The 18126-nt window shown below is 35.7% G+C and overlaps 1 protein-coding gene across 1 annotated transcript in view; it reads left to right on the top strand.

Moving 5' to 3' along the window:
- Nucleotides 1–8344, top strand: part of LOC141301684 (transcriptional enhancer factor TEF-3-like) — a 54904-nt gene extending 46560 nt beyond the window's left edge. The window contains exon 11 of the mRNA XM_073831875.1: nucleotides 7556–8344. Within this exon, the coding sequence (XP_073687976.1) occupies nucleotides 7556–7669 (114 nt within the window). The 3' untranslated portion in view covers nucleotides 7670–8344. The remainder of the gene's footprint in view (nucleotides 1–7555) is intronic.
- The last annotated feature ends 9782 nt before the right edge of the window (nucleotides 8345–18126 follow it).

Below are 18126 nucleotides of genomic sequence, written 5' to 3'. Positions count from 1 at the left end.
TTTTTATGTCCTGAAACCTCTCGCCAAATGCCTGAAGCAGTTTTGCACACTCACCAGCATACTCAGTTGTCATAGCAGGCTTGTGCTCTTGTAGAGTAGGAAAATGCACAGTGCAACTCTTTTCCAGTTGCGACTGCCACAGCTTTAATTTTGCCTCAAATGATTTCACGTGTGAAAGCAGAGAGCTGAGAAGCTGGTTCGGACCTTGGAGCTTGACGTTCAGCTCTGACAGGTGCTTGGTTATATCCACCATAAAGGCCAAATCACACAGCCACTTGTCATCACTGAGTTCCACAACAGGTTTTCCCTTAATCTCCATGAATTGTTTTACTTCTTCCCTCAATTTGTAAAACCGTTCAAGCATATCTGCGCGACTTAGCCATCTCACCTCACAATGGTAAACCAGATCTCCATACTCGGACTCAAGATCACTCAGTAACTCCTTGAACTGCCGGCTGTTTAGCCCTCTGCTTTTGATGAAATTTATGGTGGAAACGACAGTTGTCATTACACTGTGGAGCTTCAGGGAATGTGCACACAGACTCTCTTGATGTATGATACAGTGGCATACAACTAAATCACTTGGATCAAGATTAAGACGACTCATTTCTTTTTTGATCAATGCAGTTAGTCCCTTTTGCTGGCCAAGCATGGCTGGAGCTCCATCTGTGGCAAGGCCACTTAACTTCTCAAATGGTAATTGAAATTTGTTCATTGCCAAAACAACTTGCTCAAACAAATCCTCACCTTTGGTAGTGCCATGCATGGCTTGCAAAGACAGCAATTCCTCCGTCGTTTCAAACTCATCAGTAATTCCACGCACAAAGATCGCTAGTTGGGCGGTATTTGTTATGTCAGTTGTTTCATCACAGGCCAGAGAGAAAAACTGGAATTTTTTCCCGGTGTCATTCAGTGTTGTTTCAATGTCTTGCGCCATATCGGTAATTCGTTCTGTGACCGTTCTTCGAGATAAACTGACACTTTGGAAGAGTTTCACTTTTTCTGGCGCTAGCAGCTCCGCTGCGGCAACAAGGCACTCTTTCACGAACTCTCCGTCTGAATGAGGTTTCAGTTTCTTAGCTATTAGTTCGCTCACTACAAAACTTGTACGAATAACATTCTCTCGGTCAGAATGCGGTCTTGTGAAAACTGCTTGTTGGGCACCCAAACTCCGCCGAAGAGCGTTAACTTTATCCAGGCGCATTTGTCCTTGCAACTCATTCAGTTTAGCATGCTTCGAGATGTAATGACGCTCGATATTGGCCTTTTTCATCACTGCAAGCGCATCCCCACAGACTAGGCAGACTGGCTTGCCTTTGACTTCAACGAAAAAATAATCGTTTGTCCATTTTTCTTGAAAAGCGCGACATTCTGCATCTACTTTTCTTTTCTTGCCGGTAGCCATGATGTTTATCAGTGATGACAACGAACGTTGCGTTGCGTTGCTTTTACGCTGACTGTGACCCGGACACGCAAACCTATTTTATATTATTGTATTTTATCTATAATATTCTATTTCTATTTTCATTATATTTTTGTAATTTTTTTTAATCACAGGAAAAATTATTTTAAGCTTTTTTTTTCCTGAGAGAGGAGGGGGATTTCTGAATTGAATCGTGGGCCGTATCAAACTGTCTCGCGGGCCGTATACGGCCCGGAGGCCGGACGTTCCCCACCCCTGACCTAGTCCTACAGTTATTGTTAACTTGGTATTATTAACCACTGTCATTAAAACAATATATAAAACAGAAAAAATCAGAAATAGACTTTTTGAATGAGATTGTAGTGGCTTCTTATTCAAAATCTTTAGCCACTTCCATGTGGGAGAGTGATATTGACGCTGCTCAAACACTTAGTGATTCAAACATGGTTTATTGTAACAAAAACTAAAGGAAAAAGAAGCAAAAAGGTGTTAAGTCCAAGATGGTTGCTCTGCAGGTCAAAAAACTGTCTCCCTTCCCCCACCAACACACCACATCCTGTTTAAAATGGCCACCCACAGGAAATGCCCAAAAGGGGGGTGCCATTCATCTCCATTACCACTAGGGGAGCACAGAAAATGCATATAAACATGCAACCAACATAAACCTATAAAGAAGACAGTATACACAACAACATTAACATTTATGGCTTCTCCAGAGATCATATATTAATTTCTCATGATTTCACACTAAAAACAATAAATGCTTGTAGTATTTTGACAGAAATTAGGATAAATTTAGAGTAAAACTAAAACTCAAAAGTCCCAGCGAAAACAGTGTTTTTTGGTCACATAGTAGTCATTGTGAAGAGATTCCTGCAGCTCAGCAGTAAGTGTAAGTTAATTCAGTTTAACATCAGCCGTCATGACAGACTCAAGACTGCTGAGGAAATGAGAAATGAGGCTGTAGTCTGTGACAACAGCTCTAGTGTGTGGGACGCGGCCCTTGCGTTGAGACCCCAAAACAATGAGCCTCTCACCCGACACAACGGGATCTCAGACACAAACACACTGTCAGTGGGCCGATTGAGTCCATGATGACTGAAAGTGACGCACACAGACCAAAACACACACACACACACACACACACACACACACACACATGTTGGGTTTACATGTTTTATGGGGACATTTCATAGGCGTAATGGTTTTTATACTGTACAAACCGTACTTTCTATCGCCCTACACCAACCCAACACCTAAACCTAGCCCTCACAGGAGATTGTGCACACTTTTACTTCATCAAAAAAAACTCATTGTGCATGATTTATAAGCCTGTTTCCTCATGGGGACCTGAGAAATGTCCCCACAAGGTCAAAATCTACTGGTATTCCTATCCTTGTGGGGACATTTGGTCCCCACAACGTGATGAATACCAGGTACACACACACACACACACACACACACACACACACACACACACACACACACACACACGCACACACACACACACACACACACACACACACACACACACACACACACACACAAACAACCATACAGAAAAGACCATCACTTTACTTAAATCTACATATTTTAATATATTGTCTAAAAAGTCAAAAAGAGTATTTTTTTTATTTAAAAATAGGAAACTTTAACTGCGTTTTAGTGCAGTGCCATGTAAAAAAAAAATCATTATAAAAATCAAATTAAAGTTGCGAAAAGTCAAAATATTATGAGAATAAAGTAAAAATATTTTGTGAATAAAGTTGAAATACTATGAAAATAAACTCGAAATATTTTGAAAATAATATCGAAATACAACGAAAGTAAAGTTGAAATACTATGAAAATAAAGTTGAAATATGAGAATAAAGTCGAAATACTACGAGAATTTATTCTAGACTTTATTCTCGTAGTATTTTGACTTTATTCTTTTATTTCGACTTTATTCTTGAAATATTACGACTTTATACTCTTAGTATTTCAACTTTATTCTTTTAGTATTTCAACTTTATTCTCGGAGTAATTCGACTTTATTCTCGAAGTATTCTCACTTTATTCTCGTAGTATTCCGACTTTATTGTCTTAGTATTCCGACTTCATTCTCGTAGTATTTCGACTTTATTTTCGTAGTATTTCGACTTTATTCTCGTTGTATTTTGATTTTATTCACATTGTATTTCGATTTTATTCTCGTAGTATTCCGACTTTATTCTCGTTGTATTTTGATTTTATTCTCATTGTATTTCGATTTTATTCTCGTATTTTGATTTTATTCACATTGTATTTCGACTTTATTCTCGTAGTATTCCGACTTTATTCTCGTTGTATTTTGATTTTATTCTCATTGTATTTCGATTTTATTCTCGTAGTATTCCGACTTTATTCTCGTTATATTTTGATTTTTTCTCATTGTATTTCGATTTTATTATCGCAGTATTTCGACTTTATTCTCGTTGTATTTTGATTTTATTGTCATTGTATTTCGATTTTATTCTCGTAGTATTCCGACTTTATTCTCGCTGTATTTTGATTTTATTCTCATTGTATTTTGATTTTATTGTCATAGTATTCCGACTTTATTCTCGTTATATTTTTATTTTATTCTCATTGTATTTCGATTTTATTCTCGTAGTATTCCGATTTTATTCTCGTTGTATTTTGATTTTATTCTCATTGTATTTCGATTTTATTCTCGTAGTATTCCGACTTTTTTCTCGTAGTATTCCGACCTCATTCTTGTAGTATTCCAACTTTATTCTCGTAGTATTCCGACTTCATTCTCGTAGTATTCCGACTTTTTTCTCGTAGTATTCCGACTTCATTATCGCAGTATTCCGACTTTATTCTCGTAGTATTCCGACTTCATTCTCGTAGTATTCCGACTTTATTCTCGTAGTATTCCGACTTTTTTCTCGTAGTAGTCCGACTTCATTCTCGTAGTATTCCGACTTTTTTCTCGTAGTATTCCGACTTCATTCTCGCAGTATTCCGACTTTATTCTCGTAGTATTCCGACTTTTTTCTCGTAGTAGTCCGACTTCATTCTCGTAGTATTCCGACTTTTTTCTCGTAGTAGTCCGACTTCATTCTCGCAGTATTCCGACTTTATTCTCGTAGTATTCCGACTTCATTCTCTTAGTATTCCGACTTTATTCTCGTAGTATTCCGACTTTATTCTCGTAGTATTTCGACTTTATTCTTGTAGTATTTCAACTTTATTCTCACAGTATTGCGACTTTATTCTCGTTGTAATTTGATTTTATTCTCATTGTATTTCGACTTTATTCTCTTAGCATTCCGACTTTATTCTAGGAGTATTTCGACTTTATTCTCGCAGTATTCCGACTTTATTCTTGTTGTAATTAGATTTTATTCTCATTGTATTTCGATTTTATTCTCGTAGTATTCTGACTTTATTCTCGTAGTATTTTGACTTTATTCTCATTGTATTTCGACTTTATTCTCGTAGTATTCCGACTTCATTCTCGTAGTATTCCGACTTTATTCTCGTAGTATTCCGACTTTTTTCTCGTAGTAGTCCGACTTCATTCTCGTAGTATTCCGACTTTTTTCTCGTAGTAGTCCGACTTCATTCTCGCAGTATTCCGACTTTATTCTCGTAGTATTCCGACTTCATTCTCTTAGTATTCCGACTTTATTCTCGTAGTATTCCGACTTCATTCTCGTAGTATTCCGACTTTTTTCTCGTAGTATTCCGACTTCATTATCGCAGTATTCCGACTTTTTTCTCGTAGTAGTCCGACTTCATTCTCGTAGTATTCCGACTTTTTTCTCGTAGTATTCCGACTTCATTCTCGCAGTATTCCGACTTTATTCTCGTAGTATTCCGACTTTTTTCTCGTAGTAGTCCGACTTCATTCTCGTAGTATTCCGACTTCATTCTCGTAGTATTCCGACTTCATTCTCTTAGTATTCCGACTTTATTCTCGTAGTATTCCGACTTTATTCTCGTAGTATTTCGACTTTATTCTTGTAGTATTTCAACTTTATTCTCACAGTATTCCGACTTTATTCTCGTTGTAATTTGATTTTATTCTCATTGTATTTCGACTTTATTCTCTTAGCATTCCGACTTTATTCTAGGAGTATTTCGACTTTATTCTCGCAGTATTCCGACTTTATTCTTGTTGTAATTAGATTTTATTCTCATTGTATTTCGATTTTATTCTCGTAGTATTCTGACTTTATTCTCGTAGTATTTTGACTTTATTCTCATTTTATTTCGACTTTATTCTCGTAGTATTCCGACTTCATTCTCGTAGTATTCCGACTTTATTCTCGTAGTATTCCGACTTTTTTCTCGTAGTAGTCCGACTTCATTCTCGTAGTATTCCGACTTTTTTCTCGTAGTAGTCCGACTTCATTCTCGCAGTATTCCGACTTTATTCTCGTAGTATTCCGACTTCATTCTCTTAGTATTCCGACTTTATTCTCGTAGTATTCCGACTTTATTCTCGTAGTATTTCGACTTTATTCTTGTAGTATTTTGATTTAATTCTCGTTGTATTTTGATTTTATTCTAATAGTATTTCGACTTTATTCTCGTTGTATTTTGATTTTATTCTCGTAGTATTTCGACTTTATTGTCGTTGTATTTTGATTTTATTCTCATTGTATTTTGATTTTATTCTTGTTGTATTTCGATTTTATTTTCATAGTATTTTGACTTTATTCTCATTATATTTTGATTTTATTCTCGTTGTATTTCGATTTTATTCTCGTAATATTTCGACTTTATTGTCGTTGTATTTTGATTTTATTCTCGTTGTATTTTGATTTTATTCTCGTTGTATTTCGATTTTATTCTCGTAGTATTCCGACTTTATTGTCGTTGTATTTTGATTTTATTCTCATTGTATTTTGATTTTATTCTCGTTGTATTTCGATTTTATTCTCGTAATATTTCGACTTTATTCTCAGTATTTCAACTTTATTCTCTGAGTATTTCGACTTTATTCTCTGAGTATTTCGACTTTATTCTTGTAGTATTTCGACTTTATTCTCGTAGTATTTCGACTTTATTCTCATAATATTTCTGCTTTATTCTCGTATAATTTCGACTTTATTCTCGTAGTATTTCATACATTCCGACTTTATTCTTGTAGTATTTAGACTTTATTCTCGTAGTATTTCAACTTTATTCTCTGAGTATTTCGACTTTATTCTTGTAGTATTTCAACTTTATTCTCTGAATATTTCGACTTTATTCTTGTAGTATTTCAACTTTATTCTCTGAGTATTTCAACTTTATTCTCGTAGTATTTTGACTTTATTCTCGTAATAAAGTCTAGTATTTCATACATTCCGACTTTATTCTTGTAGTATTTTGACTTTATTCTCGTAGTATTTATACATTTCGACTTTATTCTCGTAGTATTTCATACATTCTGACTTTATTCTTGTAGTATTTAGACTTTATTCTCGTAGTATTTCAACTTTATTCTCTGAGTATTTCGACTTTATTCTTGTAGTATTTCAACTTTATTCTCTGAGTATTTCGACTTTATTCTTGTAGTATTTCAACTTTATTCTCGTAATATTTCAACTTTGTTCTCGTAGTATTTCGACTTTATTCTTGTAGTATTTCAACTTTATTCTCGTAATATTTCGACTTTATTCTCGTAGCATTTTTACAATATTCTCGTAGTATTTCAACTTTATTCTTGTAGTATTCAGACTTTATTCTCGTAATATTTCGACCTTATTCTCGAAATGTTGCGACTTTAAACTCGTAATCTTAGATTTTTTTTTAACGTAGCACTAAAACACCCTTGTAAAACTTAAAGTAAATGTTTGAAATAAAATAATTATGTACAATAAAATATGTACTTGATATACTATAATAGTCTCTTTTGCCCATCAATTCTGCATGTAAACTGCAATATTGGGAAATATTATTACAATTTAAAATAACTGTTTTCTATTTGAACATATTTTAAAATGTAAGTTATTTTTGTGATTTTTCAGCATCATTACTCAGTCTTAAGTGTCACATGATCCTTCAGAAATCATTCTAATATGCTGATTTTATATGAAAAGCTCAGAAAAGTGTTGCATTAAGTGCTGTTCATTGACTAAACACTCTTTGGATGTATCTGGTTGTGTCATAGGTGGTGACCAACAGAGACACTCTGGAAACCTTGCTTTGCATCGCGTACGTGTTTGAAGTGTCCACCAGTGAACACGGAGCCCAGCATCACATCTACAGACTAGTCAAAGACTGAGAGCGACCGCTCCACAGGTCATTGATCTACACTACAGACGCCACAGCGCCATAGCGCCCCCTCCTGGACGCAGCCCACTCTTCTGCGCTTCTTCTGCATGGGTGCCGCGGACACGCCGGGCTAATGACTCTCTAGTACTACTACTGCTCAGAGGCACAAGCAGAGAATCTGCCAGAAAAGCAAATCTGAATGTCATGACATTTGAATTTCTTCTTTTGTATAACGAGAACTGTAATAGCAGGACGAAATGCATGAGAAAGTTGGTTGTTGTTTTTTTTCCATTTCATCTCATTTTAGCCCCTAAAGTGTTTGTGTTAGTGTTTGTTAGTATGGGAGTGATGATCACAGATTTTTTACAAACCAAAGGTGGACAAGCAGCAGTTTTTCTTCATGTGTCAGGACAAACGTGGACGCCAAACAACACTTGAGTACTGAATGTTTAAGTGATGTGTTTTTTTGTAGAGTTGCTACATTGTATTTATCAGCCATATTCTTGAATGTGGAAAACTTAAATTTAAACTTAAAACAGTCTAACGTGAAAGAGGGAAGCCGGACGATTTGGGGCTTTTCTCCAAAGCAAGGGCTCGTATAAAACAGACATGTAACTGTGTATTTTAGCTGACAGCAGAATTAGGCAGTCAGAAACAGTCTGATATTTGGAATAAAGAGCGTGTGTTATCCCTTGAAACTGATTTGAAGTTATTTTGTTCTTTCTAGTGCTCATACATTTGTTTTAATTTCTAGTTCTACTATAAAAAAAATAGTTTTACTTATGTTTAAAGTACTAAGATTTAGCAAGTTTATTAACAGCTCTATTCAAAATAGCCATGTTTTTTTAATGAAGCAACGAATGCATTTATAATATTTATTATTTATTTATTTATTTATTTTATTATTATATTACACAACCATTTATTTGATGAAGCAAATAATGCATTGCTATTATTTTATTATATATTTATTAATATTTCATTTTTATTATACCACAAAATAAAGCAATAAATGCATTACTATTATTTTACTATTTTATTATAGTTTTTTTATTATTTATTTATTTAGTTATTTAATTTAATTAAATTTTTTCGTTTTTACCAAATCAAGCAGCAAATGCATTGATATTATTTTACTATTTTTATAAGTATTTTACTATTTATTTTTGATATTATTCATTATAATTACTATTAATTATAATACTAATTTTATATATATTATTTATATTATTATAATTATACTACAAAATCAAGCAACAAATGCAGTTTTATTATTAACTATTTTATTATATATTTATTTTAATATTTATTTTATCATTATAATTTTATATATATATATATATATATATATAATTATAATTATTATTTTACTACAAAATCAAACAACAAATGGATTTTCTAATTTTATTATTGATTTATTTTATTATTTAGTTATTAATGTATTATTACTACAATTTAGCAAGTTTATTAACAGCTATATTCAAAATAGCCATGTTTTTTAATAAAGCAGCAAATGCATTGATAATATTTATTTTTATTTAGCCTATATTAATTTATTATTATATTACACAACACATTTTTTGATGAAGCAACTAATGCATTGCTATTATTTTAATTTATATTAACGTTTTATTATTATTATTATTATTATTATTATTATTATTATACCACAAAATAAAGCAACAAATGCATTACTATTATTTTACTATTTTATTATAGATTTATTTAATTATTTATTTAATTATCTATCTATCTATTATTATTATTATTATTATTATTATTATACTACAAAATCAAGCAACAAATGGATTTTCTAATTTTATTATAGATTTATTTTATTATTCATTTAGTTAGTTACGTATTATTATTATTTTTATACTACAAAACCAAGCAACAAATGCATTGCTATTATTTTATTAAATAATTTATTTTATTATTTGTGTGGATTATTATTTTTATTATACTACAGTATATGTTTTTTGATGAAGCAACAAATGCATTGATCATATCTTATTATTTTATTATATATTTTGAATATTTTACGATATATTTCTTTATTATTTTCTTAATATTTTATTTATTGTTATACTACAAAAAAATGTTGAGTCAGTGATCAATTGTTTTTTGCAGGGTCATAAATATATATAAAAATATATTTTTGTTTGTTTTTTTAAATAAATAAATGATTTCAGTCGAAGACTATAGGAGACACAGAATTAATATTTTCATGAAAAATATTAATATTTAACTTCTTGATTTCTATCCTATACAGATGAATACTGTCTGCTGTCTCTGGTTTAGAAGGCATCAGCCAATCAGCGTGAAGCTTGAGTTTGAAGAGGCTCCTGCGCCATCTAGTGGTTGAAACGTTGCTACTGCACGTCGCACAATGTAATTTCATTCAGTTTAAACATTCTAAAATATAATAATATTATTCATTGACATATATTACTATACTAACACTGTGAAAATATTAGCATTCTAACACAGCATTTACTAAATTATCTTAACTCCAGGCTCCTGACTGGATTCTAACCTATAATGCACAGGAAGAAGCCAACATAAATGTCAGAATAAAGGTATCAGAATTCCTAATAATGCCAAGAATTGACACTACTTCTAATCTGTGAAGTCTTTTCAGTACCCACAGCCAATGTTTCTGTCAAACTACACAGTTGCCCTTAAAATTCACCCGCTCCCTTGGGTTGGATTAGGCCTTCTCAGTGCAAAATGCTCTGCCTGACCTGGCAAACTCCACACTGATCCCGGCGCAACAACTTCAGCCTTGGCTCTGAGCGTTCATTCTGCAGCCAGTGTTTGCAGGATTCATAGATCTGCTGTATTTTGGAAAATGGAGTGTGAAAGCTACTCGGCTACCTGATCCAAGTCTCTTTTGGCAAACTTGCGGTTGTAACACACACAAACAGATGGGGAACATTGTATCAGCTCCTGTGATTCAGCTGGAATAATCCTCTCTGATTTCTCCAGAATGAATCGAACACTTCTCATTTGAGGAACAAAGAGCCGCTGGTGTTCCACAGGGCAAGGCTTTAGGCTGTTTGACTACTCAAAAGAGAATATAAGAATATATAACTAAATTAATTTGTGTTTTCTAACAAAAAGCTGGCTCTAAATCTCTCTTTTCTTTATTCAAAGTTGATCTAGACAAGAATATGAAAACTATCCGAAGTTCTGTTAATCCTAAAGCAGTGAAAGGGATTTTTTTAAAGGGATTTTTGTATTTGTGTATGCTTTCTTTCTTTCTTTCTTTCTTTCTTTCTTTCTTTCTTTCTTTCTTTCTTTCTTTCTTTCTTTCTTTCTTGTCTTTAAAACTGTACTGCCTTAATGGTTTGATGTTTTGTACTGTTTAATAAAAAAGAAATGAGAAAAAAAGATTTGACACATTCCAAAGCTCCAATCTGAATCAAATGGTTTGCGATCTGAGCTTCGAAGTTCCAATCTGAATCAAAAGATTCACAAACCTGCTCCGAAGTTTGAATCTAAATCAAATGATTTGTGATACACACTCTGAAGTCCCGATCTGAATCAAAAGATTTGCGATACGCACTCTGAAGTCCCGATCTGAATCAAAAGATTCATGATATGCACTCTCAAAACCCGATCTGAATCAAATGATTCGTGATACGCACTCTGAAATCCCGATCTGAATCAAATGATTCGCGATACACACTCTGAAATCCCGATCTGAATCAAATGATTCGCGATACACACTCTGAAGACCCGATCTGAATCAAAAAAATTGCGGTACGCACTCTGAAGTCCCGATCTAAATTAAAAGATTCACGATATGCACTCTGAAGTCCCGATCTGAATCAAAAGATTCGCGATACGCACTCTGAAGTCCCGATCTGAATCAAAAGATTCACGATACGCACTCTGAAGTCCCGATCTGAATCAAAAGATTCGCGATACGCACTCTGAAGTCCCGATCTGAATCAAAAGATTCGCGATACGCACTCTGAAGTCCCGATCTGAATCAAAAGATTCGCGATACGCACTCTGAAGTCCCGATCTGAATCAAAAGATTTGCGATACGCACTCTGAAGTCCCGAACTGAATCAAAAGATTCGCGATACGCACTCTGAAGTCCCGATCTGAATCAAAAGATCCGCGATACGCACTCTGAAATCCCGATCTGAATCAAATGATCTGCGATGCGCACTCTGAAATCCCGATCTGAATCAAAAGATTTGCGATACGCACTCTGAAGTCCCGATCTGAATCAAAAGATCCGCGATACGCACTCTGAAATCCCGATCTGAATCAAAAGATTTGCGATACGCACTCTGAAGTCCCAATCTGAATCAAATGATCTGCGATGCGCACTCTGAAGTCCCAATCTGAATCAAATGATTCGCGATAAGCACTCTCAAAACCCAATCTGAATCAAATGATTCGTGATACGCACTCTGAAATCCCGATCTGAATCAAATGATTCGCGATACACACTCTGAAGACCCGAACTGAATCAAAAAAATTGCGGTGCGCACTCTGAAGACCCGAACTGAATCAAAAAAATTGCAGTACGCACTCTGAAGTCCCGATCTGAATCAAAAGATTCATGATATGCACTCTCAAAACCCGATCTGAATCAAATGATTTGTGATACGCACTCTGAAATCCCGATCTGAATCAAACGATTCGCGATACACACTCTGAAGACCCGAACTGAATCAAAAAAATTGCGGTACGCACTCTAAAGTCCCGATCTGAATTAAATGATTTGTGATACGCACTCTGAAATCCCGATCTGAATCAAAAGATTCGCGATACGCACTCTGAAGTCCCGATCTGAATCAAAAGATTCGCGATACGCACTCTGAAGTCCCAATCTGAATCAAATGATTTGCGATGCGCACTCTGAAGTCCCAATCTGAATCAAATGATTCGCGATGCGCACTCTGAAGTCCCGATCTTAATCAAATGATTTGGGACACGTGAAGTCCGGATCTAAATCAAATGATTCACAAACCCACTCTGAACATCTGATCTAAATCAAATGATTTGCGATACATGCTCCGAAGTGGATCTAAATTGAATGATTTGGGATATGCGCTCCGAAGTCGATCTGAATCAAATGATTTGGGATACACAAAGTCCCAAAATGAATCAAATGATTCACAAACCTGCTCCGAATATCTGTTCTAAATCAAATGATTTGCCATGCACGCCCCAAAGTTGGAGCACTTCGAAAAAGCTAGTGAATCATTTTGCAAGGCATTTCTGAGTTTCGAAAAGCTCATTTTCACCTAACAATAAACGTGTTTTTTTTAAATCATTACAAAAGATGTGGAAATTCAAAAATTAATGCTTGATGTGGATTTTGCTAGTGAATCTTTTGAACTGAATAATCAAAGTTACGAGTTTTAATCAAACGGAGAAATTCCAGCGTAAATGACTCACTCAATTGATTCGGCTTGTTTGTTCGCTTTTTGCATCTTCTGCCATGTTTACACGACACTGTCAATACTACTACTGGCTTAGCTCGCTAGTTTTATGACAATTAACAGAAATAAGCGAAAAAGGTATAATTTTTACAAATAAAACTTTTCATATTTCCATATGTAGCTAAAATGTATTTATTATATTACGTGAAAAAAAAAACAGCAGATGCTGGTTAGGTATGTTTTGGTGCTGGGATGTTGGTTTTAACTGGTTTATGCTGGTCCTTTGCTGGTTTATGCTGGTCCTTTGCTGGTTTATGCTGGCCCTTTGCTGATTTATGCTGGTCCTTTGCTGGTTTATGCAGGCCCTTTGCTGATTTATGCTGGCCCTTTGCTGGTTTATGCTGGTCCTTTGCTGGTTTATGCTGGCCCTTTGCTGGTTTATGTTGGCCCTTTGCTGATTTATGCTGGTCCTTTGCTGGTTTATGCAGGCTCTTTGCTGATTTATGCTGGCCCTTTGCTGGTTTATGCTGACCCTTTGCTGGTTTATGTTGGCCCTTTGCTGGTTTAAGCTGGTCCTTTGCTGATTTATGCTGGCCCTTTGCTGGTTTATGCTGACCCTTTGCTGGTTTATGTTGGCCCTTTGCTGGTTTAAGCTGGTCCTTTGCTGGTTTATGCTGGCCCTTTGCTGGTTTAAGCTGGTCCTTTGCTGGTTTATGCTGGCCCTTTGCTGGTTTAAGCTGGTCCTTTGCTGGTTGAAACTGGTCCTTTGCTGGTTTATGCTGGCCCTTTGCTGGTTTAAGCTGGTCCTTTGCTGGTTTATGCTGGCCCTTTGCTGGTTTAAGCTGGTCCTTTGCTGGTTTAAGCTGGTCCTTTGCTGGTTTAAGATGGTCCTTTGCTGATTTATGCTGGCCCTTTGCTGGTTTAAGATGGTCCTTTGCTGGTTTATGCTGGCCCTTTGCTGGTCCTTTGCAGGTTGAAACTGGTCCTTTGCTGGTTTATGCTGGCCCTTTGCTGGTCCTTTGCAGGTTGAAACTGGTCCTTTGCTGGTTTATGCTGGCCCTTTGCTGGTTTAAGCTGGTCCTTTGCTGGCCCTTTGCTGGTTTAAGCTGGTCCTTTGCTGGTTTAAGATGGTCCTTTGCTGGTTTAAGCTGGTCCTTTGCTGGTTTAAGCTGGTCCTTTGCTGGTTTATGCTGGCCCTTTGCTGGTTTATGTTGGCCCTTTGCTGGTTTATGCTGGTCATGTTGCTGGTCAAAGACCAGCATAAACCAGCAAAAGACCAGCATAAACCAGCAAAGGACCAGCATAAACCAGATAAAAAACCAGCATCCCAGCACCAAAACATACCTACTGTAACTAGCATATGCTGTTTTTTTCAGCAGGGAGACAAAATAATTACATTTTTGTCAGGCTCAAGTCCACACGCTACTTGTTATTTTATATGTTCATATATAAAAAAGTATTTATATAAAAGTAGTAATATCGTTATTGTTTAGAAACGTGATTGATTTTTGAGCAGTCACAGTTATTTATTCGTGAGAGAGAGGACGGAATAAATGTGCTCCAAACTCTGGCGCGTTCTCGCTCGCCTCACGCGCGTTCAATATCACCACACACCTGTTACCTGCGCAGGTTCCGCTCACCTGCGCCAGACACGCCACGGGCGCTTAAAAACAACATGACTTGACTTTCCAGCCTCGCGGATAGGACGAACGAATCGCGCAATGACCGTTCCATGGAGTTTGCTGTGGATTCTGGGTTTGATCTGCTCTTCGGACTCCAGCTGCTCTCCGACATCTTACTATAAGAGCTGCTGGATCCGCAGATATCCCGGACTGTATGTGGACATCGAGGAGTCTCAGCGCAGAGGAGCCCACATCCTGAAGCTTTATCAGGAGGAGTCTGCGTTAAAATGCAGCAGAGCCTGCTGTCTTACAAGAAACTGTGAGTTTACGCTTTAAAATCAAGAATTGACTATTTGAAGTAGCATCTAAAACTTATACTTGTCTGAATGCCATTGCATTAGATAAAACATCAAACTAAGTGCTAGTCTGTTTATTTGAAGGAAAGACAGCACAAGCACACTTTACAAAACATTTCACAAAAAAACGTTATATTGATTTTACACCTCATAAAACAATGCATAAACGTGTTAAACATGAAGACACTATTGTTTGTTTGTGGTTAGTTGAACATGTTGATAGTTAATGTTATTCTCTACAGCTGTGTGAACTTGATAAGAACTGACTTCATACATTGACTAAAAACAAATTAAGGCTTCAAAAATGAAGAAAAGTGATGGTTATGAAGAGAAAAGACCAATTTGCAAACAAATTCACAAGTTATTCGGGCATTTTGTCTTCATTTTGAACATAATGTCTAATGTTTTACCATTTAAAAACCCCAAAAACATATTTTTGTGAAAAGAAAAAAGATTAAAATAAAACAGATACCCAAATATTTACATTTATTAATTTAGTAGATCCTGTTAGCGACTTCCAAATGAGGAATATCACAAGCAATTTGTCATTAGAGCCAAAACTATTATAGTTTAAAGCTTAAATAAGCTTTAAGGTACAATGCTTTTAATAGTAAATATTATAATTGAAAATAATTGTATTATAGGTTGTTTGAAATGTTGGAGTTTTTGTTTCCTAATTATAATAATGATTAAATATATGCATGTAAAAATAAATGCATATATTATAATTACCCGATATCATTATGACTTAAAAATAAAAATGTAAACAAGTGTATTAAATAATGTGATTTCACTGTATAATAGAAATGCATAGATCTGTATTTGTAAGTATTATTCAGAATCTTTACCAACCAGAAAGTTAATGGACTTTGTAAATTAACTTATGAATTGCATGCGCAGTCTCCTGCAACCTGGCTGTGTTTCATTTCAACACCACACAGGACAGCGTGAACTGTTTTCATCTTCAATGTCCGACCCTTGAGAGCTGCATTCCTCACCACAGAGGAAATGTCATCCTCTATAATGTCACTAAAGGTGAGAAACTGCACACCAAAATCTACTTTTGTTTGAGGAAACGTAAAACCAGGATGATCTTTCCTTTTCTTTTAATGAAGATCATTCAAAGTTCTGATCATTCAAGTTCTGATCTGAATCAGAAGATTCACAAACCCACTTCGAAGTTCTAATCTGAATCAAAAAAATTCACACTCTGCACTTCGAAGTTCTGATCTGAATCAAATTATTCACAATCTGCACTAAATCAAATGATTCGTGATGCACGCTCCGAAGTCCCGATCTGAATCAAAAGATTTGCAAACCCGCTCCGTTCTGATCTGAATCAAATTATTCACAATCCATGCCCCGAAGTTTCTAACTGAATCAAATTATTCATGATCCGCATTCCGAAGTCCCTATCCGAATAATGATTCGCAAACCATCATTTCAGATCTGGACTCGTAGCGTGTGTTGCGAATCATCTAGTTCAATAAATGATTTGCGAAACGTCTTCGAAGTCCCTATCTAAACCAAATCATTTGAGAACCCACTCTGTTCCGATCTAAATCAAATGACTCAATGAGGACAATATGTGCTTTAAATTCCAGATCTGAGTCAAATGATTTGCGAACCCACTCCATTACAATCTGAATCAAATCATTCACGCTTCATGCTACGAAGTCCCAATCTGAATCAAATCATTCACGCTTCATGCTCCGGAGTCCCAAACTGAATCAAATTATTCATGATCCACACTCTAAAATCCTGATCTGAATAATGATTCGTGAGCCATCACTTCAGATCGGGACCCATAGCGTGGATCGCGAATCATCCAATTTGCTAAATGATTTGTGAAATAGCTTCGAAATCCCGACCTAAATCAAATGATGCACGCTCTGAACCATCATTTTAGATCGTGACTCGCAGCGTGGATCTGGAATCATCCAATTCGCTAAATGATTTTTGAAACGGCTTTGAAGTCCCGACCTAAATTAAATTTGTGATGCACACTCCGAAGTCCCGATCTGAATCAAATAATTTGCAAACATGCTCCGTTTCGATCTGAATCAAATGATTCATGATCCGCACTCCGAAGGCCTGATCTGAATAATGATTTGCGAACCATCATTTCAGATTGAGACTCGTAGCGTGGATTGTGAATCATCCAATTCACTATGACTTTCGAAACTGCTTCGAAGTCCCATCTAATTCAAATGATTTGCAATACGTGCTTTAAAGTCAAATGATTTGTGAACCCACTCCGTTCCGATTTGAATCAAATTATTCGCGATCCACGCTCCGAAGTTTCTAACTAAATCAAAATATTCATGATCCACACTCCGAAGTCCTGATCTGAATGATTCACTAACAATCATTTCAGATCTGGACTCATAGCTCGGATCGCAAATCATCCAGCTTGCTAAATGATTCGTGAAATGGCTTTGAAAGTCCCGATCTAAATCAAACAATTTGTGATACACACTTTGAAGTCCAGATCTGAATCAAACGATTCACAATACATGCTTTAAAGTCCCGAGCTAAATCAAACGATTTGTGATTCGTGAGACAGAATACAATTGGAGAGCTACGAAACTGAATCATTTCGTGACACAGTCATTATAAGCAATGTCAAAATTTAAAAATGATTGGTCCTTTGATCTGATTTTTGCTAGAGAATCGGTTCAATTGAATGTTCAAAGTCACAAGTTACAATCAATCGGAGTAGTTCCACTGTAAATAAATAAATTGATTTGGTTTATTTGTTCCTCTGCTTTTGTATACATATGTTGAAGCTGAAAAAGAACAGAATGCATAAGTGCATTGTAGTATTTTGGCATTAAAAATGAACATTCCCTCAGTCTGCAAATCTATTTGATGAGTATAAAGCTTGTTCATGTCACTCAGGTGTGGATCCTGACCTGTTGGTGTTTGGGAAGTACTTCACCACCAATGTGCGTGTACTGCCTCACATGTCGTCCTCGCGGCTCAATGTTTCAGAGCCGCTGACCTCTGACAAGCGTCAGTTCAACTATCCACCCAACTCTCCCATCCGTTCCATCAGTCCTGCCTCCACTAGCACGAAAA

This window comes from Garra rufa, chromosome 25 (assembly GCF_049309525.1).
Source record: "Garra rufa chromosome 25, GarRuf1.0, whole genome shotgun sequence".
Classification (NCBI taxonomy): Eukaryota; Metazoa; Chordata; class Actinopteri; order Cypriniformes; family Cyprinidae; genus Garra; species Garra rufa.
This window is presented reverse-complemented; position numbering and strand designations above follow the sequence as displayed.